Source organism: Protopterus annectens, chromosome 5.part0 (genome assembly GCF_019279795.1).
Source record: "Protopterus annectens isolate FY-2018-M chromosome 5.part0, PAN1.0, whole genome shotgun sequence".
NCBI classification, from domain to species: Eukaryota; Metazoa; Chordata; order Ceratodontiformes; family Protopteridae; genus Protopterus; species Protopterus annectens.
In genome coordinates this window covers 1,346,973,183-1,346,992,459 of record NC_056735.1, presented here as the reverse complement: position 1 = coordinate 1,346,992,459, position 19,277 = coordinate 1,346,973,183, and the positions used below count along the sequence as shown (strand labels likewise).

Sequence of the window (19,277 nt, the reverse complement as noted above, 5' to 3'; positions counted from 1 at the left end):
ATGATCTACGGCCCGGTGGTTGGGGGCCACTGATCTATTTTAATTCCTAGATGCATCTTGGTTGTGTGAAGGATATTCTGTTGTAGATTGCATGCTGCTTAACTGACATTTTTTCTCTCTTGTCCCCTAGGTTCTTGGAGGTGGGTGGGTGGGTGGTTTCAACAGTTATGGTTGCATCCTGTAAGATTCCTGCCAGGGCATGCACACTCTATGCATGGTGTGCCTTGGGCAAGAATACTTTAAAGAAGCTGCGATATTTAAGGAGGTTGGCCACAGAATGCTTTAAGAGAAAAAAAGTTTAATTTATAAAGTCCTGTTGCCACCAAACAAAAAACATGCCAAAGAGTGAGAAAAGCATATGGGGAAATGGGTTAGAGGGGGCAACACTATACAGCTATTTAAGGTCCAAGGGTCAAATCCCCACCCATTGTGGTTGTCCGCTTCATTAAAGTAGTTCCAGCCTGTTAAGGTGGTACCGGGGCCCCTCAGCTTTCTTAAAGTATTTCACATTTGGAGGCAACTACTTGTTTTTCAGACCATTCTCCCAGGAAGACAAGTTGGCTCCTTTCCATGAGTTTCAATGCTGCTGATGTGCCATGTGGTACTAGGGTGGTCTGCACAGGCCTTGCCATGCATGGCATGAACATTAATGAACTAGTCGAGGCAAGGTCACTAACACAAACTGGCAACAGTAGCAATCTGTCAAAGGCTGAACACTGCCACTGAGATCCTGAAGGGATGGGAGCTGAATCAGTGGAGTCTCAAGTTCTCAGCACTGAAAGGGGTGGTGTTGAGAAGGTCAGGATCAAGGGGGCCAATGAAGGAGGAGGTGGTCCTATTTGGTTATGAAGAGCTCAATATGACCACCACTTTCAGCTCAATAGCTGCCAGTGCATAGGCAGTCAAATGAAAAGTTCCTGTCTGCATTTGGTAATTTTTTTAATTTTTTCTGGGAGAGAGTTGCACAGGTATTTGTACCATTGTTCTTCAATCCCTTAAGTTTGCAAAGTCTGTCAGTCCCTCTGACAGCATTTGACTGAAATTATATTATGCTGGCCATTATCTAAGCTCTGTTTTGATTTGGGTGTCTTCTGTTCCCTTTTTCCTTTATTGCCTCATGCTCGTTCCTTTGGCCAGGTTTCTGCTCCTGGAGGTGTGGAATTAACTCCATTGTCCTGTTTCTACTTTGATCTCCTTGGTCCTGGGTGCCTCAACACTATCCCTTTACTGCGGAAAGTGCTTAATCCACATGCATTTGGGTTTGGCTTTGATCTTGGGAACTGTTCTGTCAGGTTCTGGCATTCCCCCCTTTTGTGTTTAAAGCTAGTTTTGTGTCAGTGACCATTTTACCCAGCGTTGGTCTTTTGGTGTCCGACATTTCATGCAACACAAAACCTGCCTGTGCAATGTCCGTATTCAAATACCTGAAAAGGAGCACCAGGCATCCATCTAGGGTAGTAATGTCAGACTTATACCAGCCACTTGGGCTGTTCCCTAAGACTCCCTTTGTTCACCGGTCTTGTATTTGGTTCGTAGATCCCAGAGAGGCCCTAATCATTTGAGGAAAACTCTTTCTTGGAAAACTTGGAAGATTGTCCATTTATCCAGGAAGAGAAATTCTAAAAGGGGGGGGGGGGCTGAGTTCAAAAGGGAGGGCTGGGCTTCCATAATTCCTTTTTGGGGGACTAAGGTTTGGGGAATACTGGAATTTAGTGAGGTAGAAGGGATCATTACCCACAGACTCTCCCCTGGCTTGTAGATTCTAAAATAGGCATTTTGCTGGCCCCCATCTACTCCTTGCATGGCTCCCATCACATGGACTGAAAGATGGACTTGACTGTGGAGTAAGGGTGGGAAAGCCACAGTGTGGGAGAATCTGTTTCTAGGAAGCTGAATGGGAGACTCCGTTTCTAGGAAGCTGAATGGGATCCTAAAGTCCCCCAAGAACGGACTTCATTAGTGTAAGGCCCCTCTTGCAGACTTGATTGTGTATGCGGTGGCTATAAAACACAAAACAAGCAGAAAATAGCTGAGAATAGCACCAGCAGTGAAGGTAAAATCTTCTTTATTAGCGTTTTCATCCAAATAGTTTTGAACTTCCTCTAACTTTCCAGAGAAATACAAGATTTAAATACAGCAAACAGTTAATCAATTAGCCCAATTATTTCCTTAAATTTCCGTCCAAAATCAATGAAAATCACATGTCCTTCCAACCCTAAAAAATTAAAAACTTGAGTTTAAGAAGTTTATAAATCTTATTTGCATATAAAAGTAAAGCTTTATTCTTAAGTCTGTGTATTCAAGCCTTTATTTTTATTAGACCAGAAATAGAATACATTAACACCTGGTCATTTAAAGGCATTCAGTCTTAGCTGCCATAGCAGCTCTTTTTTTTTTTTTTTTCCCCAGATATAATTCTACAAGTGGTGTCTCCCCCCCCACACACACACACACACGCACACACAATTATCCAGCAAAACCTTATCAATAGCCAAAATTATGAGCTCCATTTTCACAATAATGCTTCACTAAAGCATTATTTTCTGGTCCTTTCTTGATGGCATATTCATGTTGGTAAACCCTGTCCCTTAATTTATCAGTTTTTCTATTGTAGAATGCACTACATACCTGACAAATAGCAAAATAAACCACAACCCCCCCTTATTAACATCTTGGGGCGATATGAGCACCTCCACATTTTTTTCATACCTGGGTTTTTTATCTCCGAGGTAGCTGGATTCAATCTATCCAAAAAAGGCTTAAAATTTGTGCCCCTTCTCTACACCATGGCAAGTGCGTACTCTATCCTTAATTTGCCTTTTTATTTTTAAGTAAGATTTTGAGTACTTCTGTATCACTACTAAACTGGGTAATTGAGGTAAAGACACAGTTTCGTTGGAGCCCCTAACCTCCCTCATTTCACTAACAGTGGGGTCTGATTTCAGTTGTTGAAAAATCCATACTCCAAAATAGGGTGGAAGTGGCCGCTCGTTCTTTGTAATACTACCTCTGCTCTTAAATCGTCCAGTAATTCCAAGGGATATGCCCTCTTACTAAAAATGGAATGTAGTAATTCATTCTCAAAATAACTATTGAAGGTAGTCATTCCTGTGGCTCTCACGAATTGACCTTTTAGTACCACCCTTTTTCTGGTGGCTAGGGTGGGCCCTAGAAATATCTAAACTATTACAGTAGGTCTTTTCCTATGCATCCTTGATGTATATCTCCCACTATTTAAATCATTTTCTAAATAGACATCCAAGTATGCTATAGCTGTAGTGCTAAACTTTTTAGTGAATTTTAAAAATTCAGTTCCATTGATGTATTCCATAAAATTTATAAAAATATTTGTTACCTTTCCACAAGATGAACAAGTCACCCAAATAGCTGGTATACCAAATAATATTAGCCGAAAAATCACTGTTAAATACAAATTTGGACTCCCGGGCAGCCATGAACAAATTTACAAAAACTGACCCACATGGGGACCCCATTGCGACCCCAGATTTTTGTAAATACTATTCCATCTTCAAATTAATTCCATCTTCAAAACAATTTGAAAGTATGATCTCAAATTCCTCATACAGGTTCATTTCTACCTGTTGTACCCCTTTGTGATGCAAAAATATATTATCCACTGTAGACCAATATCCTGAGGTGGTATTGTATAAACGTCTTATACATCTGTGGTAGCAAAATTTATAAGTGGGATCAAATGCTAGGTCATTAATTGCTGCCAGAAAACTCAAGAATCTTTGCAAATGTGTTTTTCAGAAGATACAATATTCTTCAGCTTACTCTCAAGAATTTATCAAGTTGCAGTAGTAGAATTTCTTTCATCAGTAATGGGTCTCATTGGTGGATTTTGGATGTCTGTGTAATTTTGGGACCCCAAACATGTTCGGTATCACTGGTGAAACCATATTTAAATAAATGTCTGTATAGAAATAACACTGATAAGCATATCGCAAATCTGCCCATAGATTCTTCTGTAAACCCCATTTAATTCATTCCTAGAGACTTTTTGATAATTCACATTATCTAGTAATCTTGACATCCTATTCCTATAATCTACCAAATCCATAACTACCAGCCCTCTCTCTATGTCCGGCTTCATAAATCATACCCTTTGGTCTTTCAAGAAATTAAGCAGCAACTGTTCCTTGTTCAAATTTCTCTTGCACTAAATTTTTGAATCGGCCAAGTTTCTCAAGTCTAATTCACATTCTTTCAAAAGGCAATAATGCAGGCTGCAGAGGAGAATTATAAATACTAGGAATCCTACAACCGTCAGTAATGTCGGTGTGCCCTTCAAACATTAATAAGAAATTTAATTTTTGTGTAAATTTTAGGTCACACTGTTAGATCTGCCCTCTTACTAGTCACAAAAGTCATACCTTTAGATAAAATGTCTGCAGTCTCTGTGTCAAATTTGGTATCTGAAAAGTTATAAATCCAAACATCACCTGTAGTATTGAAAACAGTGTGGTTCTGGAGTCATTCAAGGAAAAAAGGTCTAATTCATGATCGGCTCCTAAAAGACATGGAGCCTCCCCATTCGTACCTGCAAATGAAGTTGGTTGCTCATTTGAACCTATAGTCTCCATATATTCAAAACCAAGGCCCCATTAAAATAACTGAATCCATCGCAAATAATTAAAAAAAAAAAAAAATCATCAACCTACCGTGTTATAAGCCAACTCTTCATTTGAAATTGTAAATACAGAACAATCCGAAACAAGTTCCGGTTCCATTTTCAAAATCGCCGGCTCAAATGAAGCCTCCTCTTCTAATCTCACAAGATCTAGCCACTGGAGGGTTCTCCCATTTCCACCGGGCCCCATTGGTTCCTGCCTAGGGGGTGGGTAAAAACCCAGAGGTTGGGATTGGTTGGATTGTTTTTCTTTAGTCTCTCAGAATGTCTTGCCTCATTATTGTTAATATTTCTTCTTTTTGATGGAAGAAAGGCAAATTAGGGATAGAGTAGGTACTTCATTTTCCATGGTGTATAGAAGGGGCGCAAATCACTTTGGGGAGATTGAATCCAGCCACCTCAGAGATGATGAATCCAGCCACCTCAGAGATGATGATTAAAAAAAGTGTGAAAAAATGTGGAAGGTGTCCATATTGCCCCAAGATGTTAATGGGTTCAAAGTAGGTGAAAGAATATTAAAATAAGATTTAAATTGGAATAACAGTAAAGGAGTGGTTTGTTTGGATATTTGTCAGGCATATGTAGTGCATTCTACGTTGGAAAAACTGACCGTAGTTTAAGGGACAGGGTTTACCAACATGAATATGCTATCAGGAAAGGACAAAAAAATGCTTTAGCGAAGCATGTTTGTGAAAATGGAGCTCATCATTTTGCCTATATGGCTATTGATAACTTTTGTTGGATAATGGGGGGTGTAGAATTATACCTGGAGGAAAAAACAAGGTTGAATGCCTTTAAATGGCCGGGTCTTCATGATGTGTTCCATCTCTTGTCTATTAAAAATAAAGGCTTTGAATAGCTAGAGTTCCGAATAATAGTTTTTTATTTTTTATATGTAATGAGTTTAAGAAGTTTTCGTGTAATGTAAATCTTTTAATATTTTATGTTTGGGAGGAGATTTTTGAGGTTTTCATTGATTAAGTTTTGGAGGGAAATTTTAAGGAAACTGGGCTAATTGTGGTATTTAAACCTTGTATTTCTTGTTTTTATCTGAGGAAGTTCAAAACTTTGGACGAAAGTGTTAATAAAGAAGATTTTACCTTGGCTGCTGGTGTTGTTCTCTGCTATTTCCTGCTTGTGTTTTACCTGGTTTGTATGAAAAATTGTTTGCTTTGGTGGCTGTAAAAGATAACGTGGTGAGAGCCCTGCAGTTTATTAATTAGGCAGGGATTCTAGATTGGTGGGACAGCATTGGGAGTTGTGCTTGTGCATCGGGCCCTTCTGCCATCTAAGCACTTAATTAGTTGACAGACTAGTGCAGCCAACTAAGCAGTAAGGGCATAACCGTAACATAACATGCCTGTATCTGAATATGTTGATATGAGTACTTTTTGTCATTTGTAATTGCCCCCTTTTAAACCAAAGATGAAAAAGCTGCTCAGATGTGAGCAAGAGGGCAAAAAGGTCAAATCCTAGTGTTGGTAGAACTTTGAGCATTTATCAGACATTCATATATTCTTCTAGCAATAAAATTCTTCCAGGTAATTTTGGGTACACTCATAGTTGTATAGCTAGTTCAGTTTGCTTCAGAAATTCTTCGGTGGATTATTACTTGTTCTGCAGAAACATAAGTTTCACTACTTTTACAAGACATTTTAAGCTGGGTCTGGTTGTTTTCTTGACAGTCCACCATACTAAGAGAGATTGTCATGATACCACCAAAGGTTAGTTGCTGGGGACTTTGCCCTTCGGTGCTGATGTAGATCGACCTAGATAATGTAGAGTATAATGGTTATGTTGGATCTTCCTTGTCCATGGCTAACCACTTCAAAAACCCACTCTACTTCACCCTTCCAGATTATCTTTACTTGCCTGACGGACCTTGTAGACCGTTTGGGGCCGGTTTAGTGTTTTTCTGTTCATCCTGACCTTTCTTTATGGGTCTTAAATGGCCTATAGCAAACTTAATCTGGAGAACTGGGGAAAGAGAGGAGAGTTGGGAACTTGTGTTGCTGCTGGCTCAAACTCCTGCAGCAGCCAGTCCTTCATGTAGAAAGTTCATCGTGATGGTCAAGTATGTGATATTTCCATTACTGTTCAGGAAAGGCTGATAATCTTGCAATAAAAGCCACTTGGGACTGAGTTGGCCTGCATTGTAATTCCTGATTAGTGGATAGTGTGTGCAGTAAGAAATGGAAGTTATGGATGGATAACATTGCTTGTCTTTTAGCTGAAGTACTCTTGTTCGGGGCAGCCATAATCGCTTTCCTATGTGCCTTAGCTTGCTGTAGCCACCTAATCCATTACATGAAGAGATAGCTTTAACCCATGTAGATGTTTGCTACTGAGACCATTGCTAAAATAATATTGTAACTAGTCACATTTTCTTCTAATTGTTTAAAACCTTGTTTGTAACAACTCGCATGCTTGTCTGCCAGTTAATACTCTGTATAATTGAATTGCCAGAGGAGCTTTTTTCTCTCCAGGTCTCTGCTTGTAAGATTCTATAGCTGATTATTAAATTTTAGTAACATAGTAGCAACAAATTGTTTTCTAGTCCAGAGGAGCCTTTCTCCCCGGGTCTCTGCTGAAAATGATCAAAAAGCTCGGTCAGACTAACCCAGTTAAATGTAAAATAAAAGTAAATAAAGTAAATGTGGATGGACCCAGCAGTGGATGGACCCAGCAGTACAAGGATGTAATGCTGATTATATTCTTGTTCAGAATTGCCAGGAACAGGTGGGTGAGGGGGACTAAGCATTAGTGTTAGTTGATAAATTAAACACTGAAAATTCTGAAAGTTGGAATAACTAAACATGACAAAGGGATGAGGTGTATAAAGACATATGTTAAAGATCACGTGCAATTACTTGGAGTATATCTTTTATGATGGGATGGCTTCCCACACTATATAGCCACTTTGCTTGGTGTTCTGTTTTGTTTTACTGCCATTTCCTGCTCCCACTGACTTACTAGGGCATTTCTCATGTATTTACAGCATCATATGTATCACTTTGCGAAGTTATGTATTTCCTGCACCATTGGGTTGGGTCTTATTCCTATGTTTAAGTAAATGTTAATGCTGCATGGGCTGAGAACAATATGCCTGTTTTTCCTACAACTTTGCTGGAAATTTATTGTGTGTATATTCTGGCTTTACTGCTGGCTCCCTTCAGTGAGGATACGATGACGAGTCTGCAAGGTGTTATCCCATTTCAGGTTCTTGATTCAGGATCATGTTCTGTGATTCTGTTTTCATGTACCTGAGCAGGGTGTCCTTTTAGCTGATGTTTAGAGGCATTTGTCTGCGAAGGGTGACCAAATGCACTTTGACTGAGGAGTTAATTTGTCAGAATTTCTACATTAAAGTGGTCTGTAGCTAAGGTTCATGTCCTGCATTATTGTTTGGAGGATAGTAAAGAAATGAAATTTCAGTTTTTATGTATTTTTTTGCATCTGCATCCATTTTCCGGATAAAACTGTAATATCTAGCATTACTGTCAAACTGTAATCAATGATTTACTAGAAACTTGAAAATCTGACCATGTGAAAATGAGGCATATTCGGGGGTGTTATTGCAAAAATCAGACCAATTAAAGGTATTCAGTGACATTGGGCAAAGTAAGACAGAGGAACTATGGACTGTGTGCTGCTAATGGTGTGCTTGAGTGACAGTGAAACATAACTAGCCTTCAGATTCCTTTTCCACGTAAAAGGAATGTATAATTTAGTGAGAGCTTGAAAACCAGATTAACCAAACCTTAAAATTGAAAATTAGACAAAAGTTGTACAGCAGGCAGAGTTGCCTCCTAGAAAGAGGTTCCCCGGTTTGATTCTTGGCTGGGGTACCTTCTGTGTGGGAGTCTGCATGTCCTCTGTGTTTGCGTGGGTTTCCTCCAGGTACTAGTTTCCTCCCACATTCCAAAGACATGCAGTAGGTGGACTGGAGACACTAAACTGGCCATAGATGTGCACGCGCATGTGTAGTGGAAAAGAATTGGCGAGGCAGGGCTAGCTACCTGGCAGTGCAAATCTTGGTTCTAGATTGACACTACTGGAAGTGACACCCCAGCTCCTTGTGCAAAACTGGAAAAAGGGTTGTGGGTGGATAGAGAAGTAAAACTCCCCAATCTGAAAATCCTCTCTATGCCTTTCTCCCTCTCTCTCTGACTAGGTAATGGAATCTGCTGACCCCATTGTGATATCACGTCAGTAAGGCAGCAGAACTTCCTGCAGAGTAACCATTGAAGGCAGAGCATGGTATAGCTATGGAGAGCATTTTTTTGGAAGATATCTTCAGAAAAATTATTATGCAAATGTAAATGACAGGCATCCAAGGTAAGCAGCTGCTGTGGAAATGCATTTTTCAGAACAGATGGGCTACTTTGATTTTGTCAGTTTGCATATGATCTTTAAATGCTTGAGCTCATGAGTGCCACCCCCTGAAGTGTTTACTGCACACCTTGCCATACAAGTGGTGCTTGTCAGACATTCAGGACCATTTTGAAGTGTGTTGCTGCTTCGTATGCCACCCAGTTACTCTCATAGGTTCATAGATTAGTACTAGGCTAACTGCCCTTGCGAGACATTTTAAGCCTAGCCAATTATCCCTTGTGAGATTCAAACCCTGCACCTTGTGTTTGTAAGGCAAACACCTTAACCATTAGGCCACCATCCTAACATGATGCATTGCTTACCAGTATTTCACAAGCTGGCATTCTGCACTGGCCGTATTGTTTGTAGTAGTAACTGTCGGCAGTGTTTTTGTTGAAGGTCATGAATCTTTACAGCTGTTGTAAAGATTTATTTGGTGAATTGCAATAATGTCATTGGAGATGACAGCCAAATCTCAACATTCTTATCCTTGAGTTCAGATGGCTAATAGCACAGATTTTTTAAGACTCCTTACATTAGTAAGCACTGTGCTTGAAAATTGGAAAAGTTCCAAAGGGCAGTGTGAGCCTAGACTGGCTGCGTGCAGAATTGTGAAAAGGTTGAAGAAATTGACTTTCTTTTTTCTTTTGGAAGACACACACACACACACACACACACACACACACACACACACACACACACAATCTGACAGTCAAACCAGGCCCACTCTGGAGAAAGGGAAACCTTTTTGGTTCCTTGGCTTGAGGCAGATTTTTTTGGTGGTCTGAGCATCAGTTGTTTGGCCTACGGCCAGGGAAATTTGTATGTTTCTGTATCATACTTGTGTTATGTGGTTCTGTCAGTGTGTTGTTTTTTATGATAGTGGTAGATCGAATATGATTTGGCATCAAACAATGTTTTCTTATTTGATTTCTAGAGCCTGCTATGGTGTTCTACGTTTCATCATGGAGAGTGGAGCCAAGGGATGTGAAGTTGTAGTTTCTGGCAAGCTTAGAGGCCAGAGGGCCAAATCCATGAAATTCGTGGATGGCTTGATGATCCACAGTGGTGATCCTGTTAATTACTATGTAGATACAGCTGTACGCCATGTTCTTCTCAGACAAGGTAGGGTATCTTAATACTTGGCTGATGTACGTAAACCAAGGTTGGATTGGAGCTCAATTTTGTAAACCTGGAGCACTAACTTAAAAGGGTCTGTATTATATAATCGAAGTTTTATAGCTTTGAATACCATATGATCAAAGTTATAAAACTTCAAATATATTAAAAAAAAAAAAAAAAAAAGAGGGAAAAAAAACTAAGATTTGTAAGCAGGAGGGCAAGCCCCCAGTACCCGCTCGAGGGGGCTGTGCCCCCCGCTCTTTAAATATACCAACTCCGAGACTGCACTGTAATGCGGTAAAGGGAAGATTTCCCTTTACTGCACTGTAGTGCGATCTCTGAATTGGTATATTTAAATAGCGGGGGGGGTGCAGGGGAGCTTTCAGTTGTCGGGTAACTTTTTATTTATGGAGATCTATATATATATATCTATATATATATATATATATATATATATATATATATAGTTATAGTGTTCAGTTTTTATAACTTCGACCATATGATATTCAAAGTTATAAAACTTTGTTTATATAATATAGACCCCCCCCCCCCTTAAAAGCATAAGTTTTGTTGCTAGACACTGCTTTGAAATGCTCTTTTTTGTGTTTTGCATTCTTCCTTCATAATTTTTGTGGCTAAACACTTTAGTGAAGTTTTATGTGGAAAGTTAATCTTTAAGAGTTGTATACCATCTCTATTCTGGGTGCTTTGGTTGCAGGGCCCTACCCTTCCAGCATTTTGTCCTTTGGCTAACCTTGGATGATCAAGAGCTGGAGATGCCCTGAATTTGTTTTTTGTAATTTATCCAGCATTCCTTTAACTGTTTGAATTCTTTTTTCCACTTTTCTACTGTTTTTGTCGTGCAAGTTTTTTTTTTCTGTTGGCTTCATGATTTAAAAAAGTGCCTTTATATTAAATTCCGGCCTCGAGTACGCATGTCAGAACATGTTAACGCAGCCTGCAGTATCTGCTCTGTTTAGTGAAGCTACCACCTGCTGGTGTCCCAGAATGCCAGAGAGCATCCGGTTGTGTTAATTGGCATTTGTCTGTCTGGGGAGGTTAATGAGTGTATCTAACTTCTTAAAGAACAAGGGCTTTAAAAGCTGCAAGGCATTTTTCACTGGTGTCATTACCATTATTTTTTTTTTTCTAGAACTCTCGAGTGGTTTGCGTTGGCAAACTTACAAGTTGGGAACAATTTTTTACATCCTTTTGTGGGAAACAAGCTTGGAAAATCTGTAAGGATTGATACAAACTTGGAACTTTGTTTTTTCTGGATTTCTATCGCTCCACCTAGGGTTTTTTGTCCTTTTACTTTGCAGTGCATAATTGTTTCCTCTGGTCAAGTAGCAGATTCTTCAGCTCTTTCCAGTGGGAGCTACTTCATTACATACTTTGGTCAGTTGGGTTCTGCAGATAAAGTTGCTGCTGTAATCAAGTATAAAGACTTGAGTCTCCATTTTTTTTTCTTTGTTTAGAAGGTGCACCTTAATTTAGCTTGGGCTTCAGGAGGTTTTGGAATATTGATAAACCATGGGCAACTAGTATGTCCATTGTAGACAGAGTAATCCCCAGTTCATCTTGTGAACTAGTGCTTTTAATTTTGACAGGTTATATTTTTTCCGGGGTGATATTTATCGTGATCCAAAGGACATATTTGAAGGATTTGAGTAAAATGTGTTTCCTGGTTTCAGTTACTGTCTTTCTGAAGTTTGCACCATTTACTCTTGCATTGCTGAATTTTTTCAGGTATTCTGCTTTCCCCGCACCTTCCATGGATTCATTTTTGTATTTCTAAGTGTACTGTATAATAATAACCCTGGTCTTTATCCTTGCTGCTTGAAGCTTGCCTGCAAAATGCTTGCAGGGATTAGTCCACTTAGCTGGTTAATAAGCATACAGAAAGAAAACTGTTGTATATTGTTGCTTGGTGACAGAAGGAAATTGCCTGTGTCTTCTGTCCTTTGTGTTCAACATTTCCCAGTTCACCTCCTTTCATGCTCTTTTGAATAGCATCATGGATTCTCTGCCCACAACAAGTATTTTCATGTCGCAGCCCTCTTCATGAAGCTGTGATTTTGCAGGTCCAGACATTTGGTTAATGCAGTCTGTTGTATGCATTTCCTCCTTCACATCTCCCTGACTTGAGCTTCTAGATGTAGGTTTTAATCTTTTGGAGGATCTGTATGGTCTCCTTGCTTTCCCTTCTCTCTCGTCTCTAGTCATAGCCAAAAGATGAATTGTAATCACAGGTCAGGGAAGACTTTATACCACTGCATAGTCTAATGTACCCCCCCCCCCCCACCCAACATGTGTTGGTCAGTAGGATGATTGCATTCACCTTGATTGCATCTGACCGGAGTATGGTCCAGGACTGTCATGGTGGTCCGAGTTTAACTTTTTATATGGAATTGATCCTAGCAATCAGTGGGCCATACCTCCCAAAAGTTTAATTAAGTGAAAACTCAGTCTGTGGAACTCTTGAGACAGGTGTATATATAAAGGCTTTTCGTTTGGGGAAAGGGGTGGTACATTGTGCCACTTTGCAGGCATCTGCTGTTTCAACGCTGTATTTTGTCTACTGGTGACAGCCCTGTCATCAGGCACCACAGTGGTGGATGTTCATGACAGACTCACCAAACCAGTTGGGCTAGCAGCAATTCCCTTTTCTTTAAGGGTAATTGGTACAATTGGATATTTAGCCCTCCCCCCTGTAATTGTTTTCTTATTTAGCTAGGACCATCTTGCAGGAATGGTAGCCACCTTGGAGGAAACTACCCTTCAGAAGAGCAACTCTCAAAGATGGGTAGGCCAATTTAAGTCATAACTGGAGTTATGTTACAGTTGACTACTTTAGGCCCGAATCCCTCACCCTGCCTCTAAGACCATACCCAACTTGGGAGGGAAACTATTTATTTGCATGTCTGGAGGAGTGTAGGCCAGTTACTTCAAACAAATGGATGCAAAGCATCATTGTAGTAAGTTAGTCTGGAATTCCGGTATTCCGGTTTAGACCTCCAACAATGCAAGAGCATCTCTGTACCCATCCTGTAGCTAATGCTAGAACAAGTGACCAACTAAGCAGTTACTTCGGACCAGGAAGGTAGATGTGTCCACTGACTGTTCCTGACCCTAAAATTCTTGTACATTCCCAAGTTTGAAATCCTAACCCTCTGGTTCTCATAGCCTTAAGACCCAAATTTTATGGGGTTACCAAGGAATCTGCATGACCCTATTCACATTGCACATGTGTGCTTCCTAAGATTTCTGTCATGTAACCACTACCGGTTCATCTCTTTACCCTTTGACTTGGGCACTCAGTGTTTTTCACGCATGGTACCTGACTCTGATGCTCAATAAATGAGCTAAGGGGGTTACCTTTTTTTTTTTTCCCCCCATACATGGTTGACTGCCTGCTGCAAGCACAGTCCCAGGAAAAAACCTGCAAAAGACAATTCTGTATGAACAGGCTTGTTTGTAGAAAGAAGTTGGCGTCACTTGTTATGTTTCCAAGTTAGAGGACTGTCTTCCTGGCGGTACTTCTAGACCGTAATGTTTTCAGAATGGTCCTTCTCCAGAAACTTTCAGCAAATGTCTGTAAAGACTAATAGGTCCTCGGTATATCAGAGTACATTGTTGGCTCTATTTTCTGGTGGCTGTGGCTCAACTGCACGATTTAAAAAAAAAAATAAAAATTCATTGGTATCCTGGGAATCTTAAGTCCACATTTCCAGAGGCACTGTGCATCATTTACAAACTGAAAAAATGGCCAAGGTAGTGAATACAGTGTCGGTAAACAAAGCTATGAATTTCCAAGTCTCTTTCCATATGTCACACAACAGTGAAACATTTTGCATTGCATGTACACAAGCAATAAAGGTATTACCTGGACAGAACTAAGTTGTGCAGAAGGACTGACCAGCTCTTCATAGCCTTTGAAGAAAGCAGAAAGGGAATGACTGTCTAAAGAGACCATTTCCAAATGGATTTCCAATTGTATAATTTTTTGATGCACAGTACCATGGAAAGTAGGAGAGGTGGGATCACATTCCACCACTGGGGCCCAAGCATAACCATAGCCTTCCTGAAGGGTGTTTCTGATAGATGTTCGGGAAGTTACTATTTTGTGTCCTCTCTGCATTTTCTCCAGTCTTTGTAGACTAGATGTGAAATGTAGGACTGGGACAGGTTTGTTTCAACAATCCTAAAAAGCATGTTGTTTTGGTTTTCTACAAGTGTCCCACTTGTAGGTGCAAAGACTGTGTGGACTCTTGGACCCTTCCTGAATTTGACTCTGCGGCATTGACCTAGTCAAAGAGCAGAGTACAGTTGTGTTAACTTGCCATAATTACATATGTTTCTCATGTAGTCATGGCAGCAGTCATTTTTCCATCCCTTTTTAATTTTTCATTTTCTAGGGTGGGGACCATTGTCTCTTCGTTGGGGTATCTTTGTCCCCCCCCCTCTTTGTTTAGGAAATACTGTGCAGGTTCCTACACACCCCTGCAAAGTTTGAGAGTCTTTTCTCAGGTTACCAGCCTTCACTGTAAGTGTGATAACCGGGGCACAAAAAAGGCTAGAAGACTGCCAAGCATAGAACTGCCTTAATACTAAGATTTGGAGATTTCTGGGTGGGAGGTGGTCTGGGTTCAGTATGGGAGGAGGGGCTGAGATCTGAAACTCTTACTAGACTGATTTCACCCACATCAGAGATGCCTGATGTCATGACTGCAGTAGTGTCTACACTTGAACAGCTACATTTATGGTAAGTTGATAACGCAACTTTTTTTAAATATCACCTTCCTCATCAATACATCATGTCTAAGGGATTTTAAGGGCAGAAGCTGCAGCTTCACTATAAAATAAGGTACATGCAGGGCAGATGTAATAGCCAGATATGACCTGAATAGTTTGGTTAAGAACAGTGAAGTGCATGTAGTTAGGAAGGAGGCTTCATATTGTAACCACTACGGGCTGTTGTACAATGCATTGAAGTCTGACATTTTTAGTCTAAGACCACCGTAATAGAGATGATCTTGAGACTTGAAAGCAAATTTTTTTTCTCTCCTGAAATGATTGTTGTAACAAGTTTCCTCTTAATTATTGCTCATATTCTGGCCTTGCTGTTGGCTCCCTTCAATGATGATATGATGACGAGTCTGAAAGGTAGCATCCAATTTCAGGTTCTTGATTCAGGGTCATGTTCTTTGAACCTTTTTTTCAGGTACCTGAGAGGGATGTTCTTTTAACTGATGTCTAGAGGCATTTGTCTGAGAAGGGTGACTAAACACTACGGCTAACAGTTGTCTGTTTTTCAGGGTTTCAGCACTAGTGGCCATGTAGGTAAAGTTCGCCTTCTGTGTTGGTATTTTCTAAGGACTCTTCAGTTCTACTTGATGGTGTTTTTAAGACTGGTCTGTAGAATTCACTTTAGGAAAGACTTAAGCTGCTGTTTGAAATATAATTGGGTTAGAAATAACTGACTCCTAAAATTCTCCGGTTATCTAATGTAAAGCTAGCAGCTACTAAATGGTCATAAGTGCAGTGGTAGCAATAAGTTACAAAAATAGAACATTAGCTTTTAGGTCATTAAATAGATTTGTATAATGTATTCAAAGTCTTAATGCTTTCACAGTATTTTTGCACTGAGATGGGATGAGAGATGCTGTTTCCTGATTTTGAATATCACCTTCCTCATGGGGATGGCCCCCTTCCCCCACACATGCACATATGTCACAGCGATTAGCTTTCATCTGAGCTGCTGTCCTAAAGGTGAATTGTAGGACAGATGTGATGGTATGCCGGATTCCAGTTGGTGACATAAGGGTGTTGAAGTACAGGCTTCTGTAAAATACGTTAAGTTCTAGACTTTTAATTGAACATGATGGCAGCAGGATTAGTCTTTGGAACTTTGATAAAAGAAATGCACCCCCCGGTAACAATTGCTGTAATGAGTGACGTATCACTTTCCTTTGAATTATTATTTGTATTCTGGCTCCTTTCAGTGATGATACGATGACTAGTCTGAAAGGTATCGTACCATTTTAGGTTCTTGATTCAGGATCATGCTCTTTGAGACAGTTTCCAGACACCTGAGGAGGATTTCCTTTTAAGTGATGTTTAGGCATTTGTCTGAGAAGGGTGACCAAAGCTACTTTCTGACTAAAGGCAGTTAATTTGTCAGAATTTCTGTACTATAGGACGGCGCAGTGGTGTAGCAGTAGCGTTCTTGCCTCACAGCAAGAGATTCTCCGGTTCGATTCTCTGGGGTACCTTCTGTATGGAGTCTGCATGTCCTCCCTGCGTTTGTGTGGGTTTTCGCTGGGTACTCTAGTTTCCTCCCATGTTACAAAGATATGCAGTCAGTGTTTTTCTCTGGGCCTTTGCTGAAGAATTGGCGTTGTTCCAAGTCTGACTTTCCAGGTGTAAACAAATGCTAAATAAAAATAATGGTCTGCAACTGAAGTTCGTTCTGGTTGTAAGGAGTAGTTTTCCATACAGGATATGCTCAGTCTTTTATGACACTGGTCTGTATGCTGATGAACAAATTTAGGTTGGTTAAAAGCTGACTCCTTTTTTTGGTTTTGTTTACAAAGCTAAAGTAGTACAACTTTGTAGTATGTCTTGTCATGTTAAGTAGGTATATGTAGTGTATTGTCTAATTTTTATTGCTTTCTGAATATTTTCTGCAATGAGGATGAGGTAGAGTACTTTCTCATGATTTAAATACCACTTCCCCACAGGATTTGCTTCTCTTCCCCTTTCTGTGTTGCTTTAGTCATTCATGATGAGATTTAGATTAGAATTCCTGTCATAAAGTGGAATCGTAGGAATGTTGAGAGAGCTTGCCAGATAGAGATGAATGAGTTGATGGTAATTAGTAATTAAGTGTGTGAGCTGGGGAAAGGTATTTCAAGAGTTCTGCACTTCGGGCTGCTGTAAAGTACATTATAGAGTCTGATTTTTAGTTGGATATGATGGCAATGGAATTGGTCTTGGAACTTTAGTTAAAATGGCACTTGGTTTGCTGTTGGCTCCCTTTAGTGATGATACGATGACGAGTCTGAAAGGCAGCATCCCATTCCAGGTTCTTAATTCAGGGTCATGTTCTGTGATTCTGTTTTCAGGTGCCTGAACAGGATGCCCTTTTAATTGATGTCTAGAGGCATTTGTCTGAGAAGGGTGACCAAACGTGCTTTATGGCTGGCAAGTTTTCTGCTGCTGTACTCATTCACAATGTAATTTAGCTGGAATTCCAGTGAATGTTAGGGTAGTGGTGCTTTGGGGTTGGGTACTGCAGTCTGCTGTCATATGCATTGGAGACGAGATTTTTAGTTGAGAACGATGGCCCCAAAGTTGGTCTTGAAACTTTAGTAATAAATGGCACTCCCTGCAACAATTGCTACAATGAATGGCCTATCACTTTGCAGGAAATTCATTGCATGTGCATTCTGGCTTTACTGCTGGCTCCCTTCAGTGATGTTACGATGACGAGTCTGAAAGGTGTCCTCCCATTTCAGGTTCTTAATTCAGGGTCATGTTCTGTGATTTCTGTTTTCTGGGGCCTGAACAGGATGCCCTTTTAATTGATGTCCAGAGGCATTTGTCTGAGAAGGGTGACCCAAACGTGCTTTATGGCTGGGAAGTTAATTTTTCTGCTGTTGTACTCATTCACAATGTAATTTAGCTTGAATTCCAGTGAATGTTAGGGTAGTGGTGCTTTGGGGTTGAGTACTGCAGTCTGCTGCCATATGCATTGGAGACAAAATTTTTAGTTGAGAATGATGGCCCCAAAGTTGGTCTTGAAACTTTTTAGTAATAAATGACGTTTTTCCCTGCAGCAATTGCTACAATGAATGGCCTGTCACTTTGCAGGAAATTCATTGCATGTGCATTCTGGCTTTACTGCTGGCTCCCTTCAGTGATGATACGATGACGAGTCTGAAAGGTTCCTCCCATTTCAGGTTCTTAATTCAGGGTCATGTTCTGTGATTCTGTTTTCAGGTGCCTGAACAGGATGCCCTTTTAATTGATGTCTAGAGGCATTTGTCTGAGAAGGGTGACCAAACGTGCTTTATGGCTGGAGAGTTAATTTGTCTGCTGTTGTACTCCTTCACAATGTAATTTAGCTTGAATTCCAGTGAATGTTAGGGTAGTGGTACTTTAAGAACTGGTAAGCCTGTGTGCATAGGTGAAGTGGTTTCCGGGATTGTGTACTGCAGTCTGCTGTCATATGCATTGGAAACGGATTTTTAGTTGAGAATGATGGTCCCAAAGTTGGTCTTGAAACTTTAGTAGTAAATGGCATTTTTCCCTGCTACAGTCAATGGCCTATCACTTTGCAGGAAATTCATTTCATGTGTATTCTGGCTCCCTTCAGTGATGATACGATGACGAGTCTGAAAGGTATCATCCCATTTCAGGTTCATAATTCAGGGTCATGTTCTGTGATTCTGTTTTTAGGTGCCTGAACAGGATGCCCTTTTAATTGATGTCTAGAGGCATTTGTCTGAGAAGGGTGACCAAACGTGCTTTATGGCTGGAGAGTTAATTTGTCTGCTGTTGTACTCCTTCACAATGTAATTTAGCTTGAATTCCAGTGAATGTTAGGGTAGTGGTACTTTAAGAACTGGTAAGCCTGTGTGCATAGGTGAAGTGGTTTCCGGGGTTGTGTACTGCAGTCTGCTGTCATATGCATTGGAAACGGATTTTTAGTTGAGAATGATGGTCCCAAAGTTGGTCTTGAAACTTTAGTAGTAAATGGCATTTTTCCCTGCTACAGTCAATGGCCTATCACTTTGCAAGAAATTCATTTCATGTGTATTCTGGCTCCCTTCAGTGATGATACGATGACGAGTCTGAAAGGTATCATCCCATTTCAGGTTCATAATTCAGGGTCATGGTCTGTGATTCTGTTTTTAGGTGCCTGAACAGGATGCCCTTTTAATTGATGTCTAGAGGCATTTGTCTGAGAAGGGTGGCCAAATGCACTTTATGGCTAAGAGGAGTTAATTTTGTAAGAATTTCTAAGTAGTTTGTAGCTAAGGTTCATGTCCTGCATTATTGTTTGGAGGATAGTGAAGAAATTTCAGTTTTTTATTTATTTATTTATTTTTAAGTAGGCACA

General features: G+C 40.2%; 1 protein-coding gene and 8 non-coding genes across 9 annotated transcripts in view; all 9 read left to right on the top strand.

The window, feature by feature from the left end:
• Window positions 1-19,277, top strand: part of RPS3 (ribosomal protein S3) — a 97,402-nt gene that overhangs the window by 20,432 nt on the left and 57,693 nt on the right. The window contains exon 5 of the mRNA XM_044071144.1: window positions 9,966-10,153. Within this exon, the coding sequence (XP_043927079.1) occupies window positions 9,966-10,153 (188 nt within the window). The remainder of the gene's footprint in view (window positions 1-9,965; window positions 10,154-19,277) is intronic.
• On the top strand, window positions 7,825-7,968 carry LOC122803014. The gene has a single exon (XR_006365060.1). It is a non-coding gene; the product is annotated as a small nucleolar RNA SNORD15 (small nucleolar RNA).
• LOC122803013 lies at window positions 15,285-15,429 on the top strand. Its single transcript, XR_006365059.1, has one exon. It is a non-coding gene; the product is annotated as a small nucleolar RNA SNORD15 (small nucleolar RNA).
• Window positions 16,150-16,291, top strand: LOC122803016. The gene has a single exon (XR_006365062.1). It is a non-coding gene; the product is annotated as a small nucleolar RNA SNORD15 (small nucleolar RNA).
• LOC122803012 lies at window positions 17,189-17,332 on the top strand. The gene has a single exon (XR_006365058.1). It is a non-coding gene; the product is annotated as a small nucleolar RNA SNORD15 (small nucleolar RNA).
• Window positions 17,622-17,766, top strand: LOC122803015. Its single transcript, XR_006365061.1, has one exon. It is a non-coding gene; the product is annotated as a small nucleolar RNA SNORD15 (small nucleolar RNA).
• LOC122803010 lies at window positions 18,067-18,209 on the top strand. The gene has a single exon (XR_006365056.1). It is a non-coding gene; the product is annotated as a small nucleolar RNA SNORD15 (small nucleolar RNA).
• LOC122803009 lies at window positions 18,525-18,668 on the top strand. The gene has a single exon (XR_006365055.1). It is a non-coding gene; the product is annotated as a small nucleolar RNA SNORD15 (small nucleolar RNA).
• LOC122803011 lies at window positions 18,984-19,127 on the top strand. The gene has a single exon (XR_006365057.1). It is a non-coding gene; the product is annotated as a small nucleolar RNA SNORD15 (small nucleolar RNA).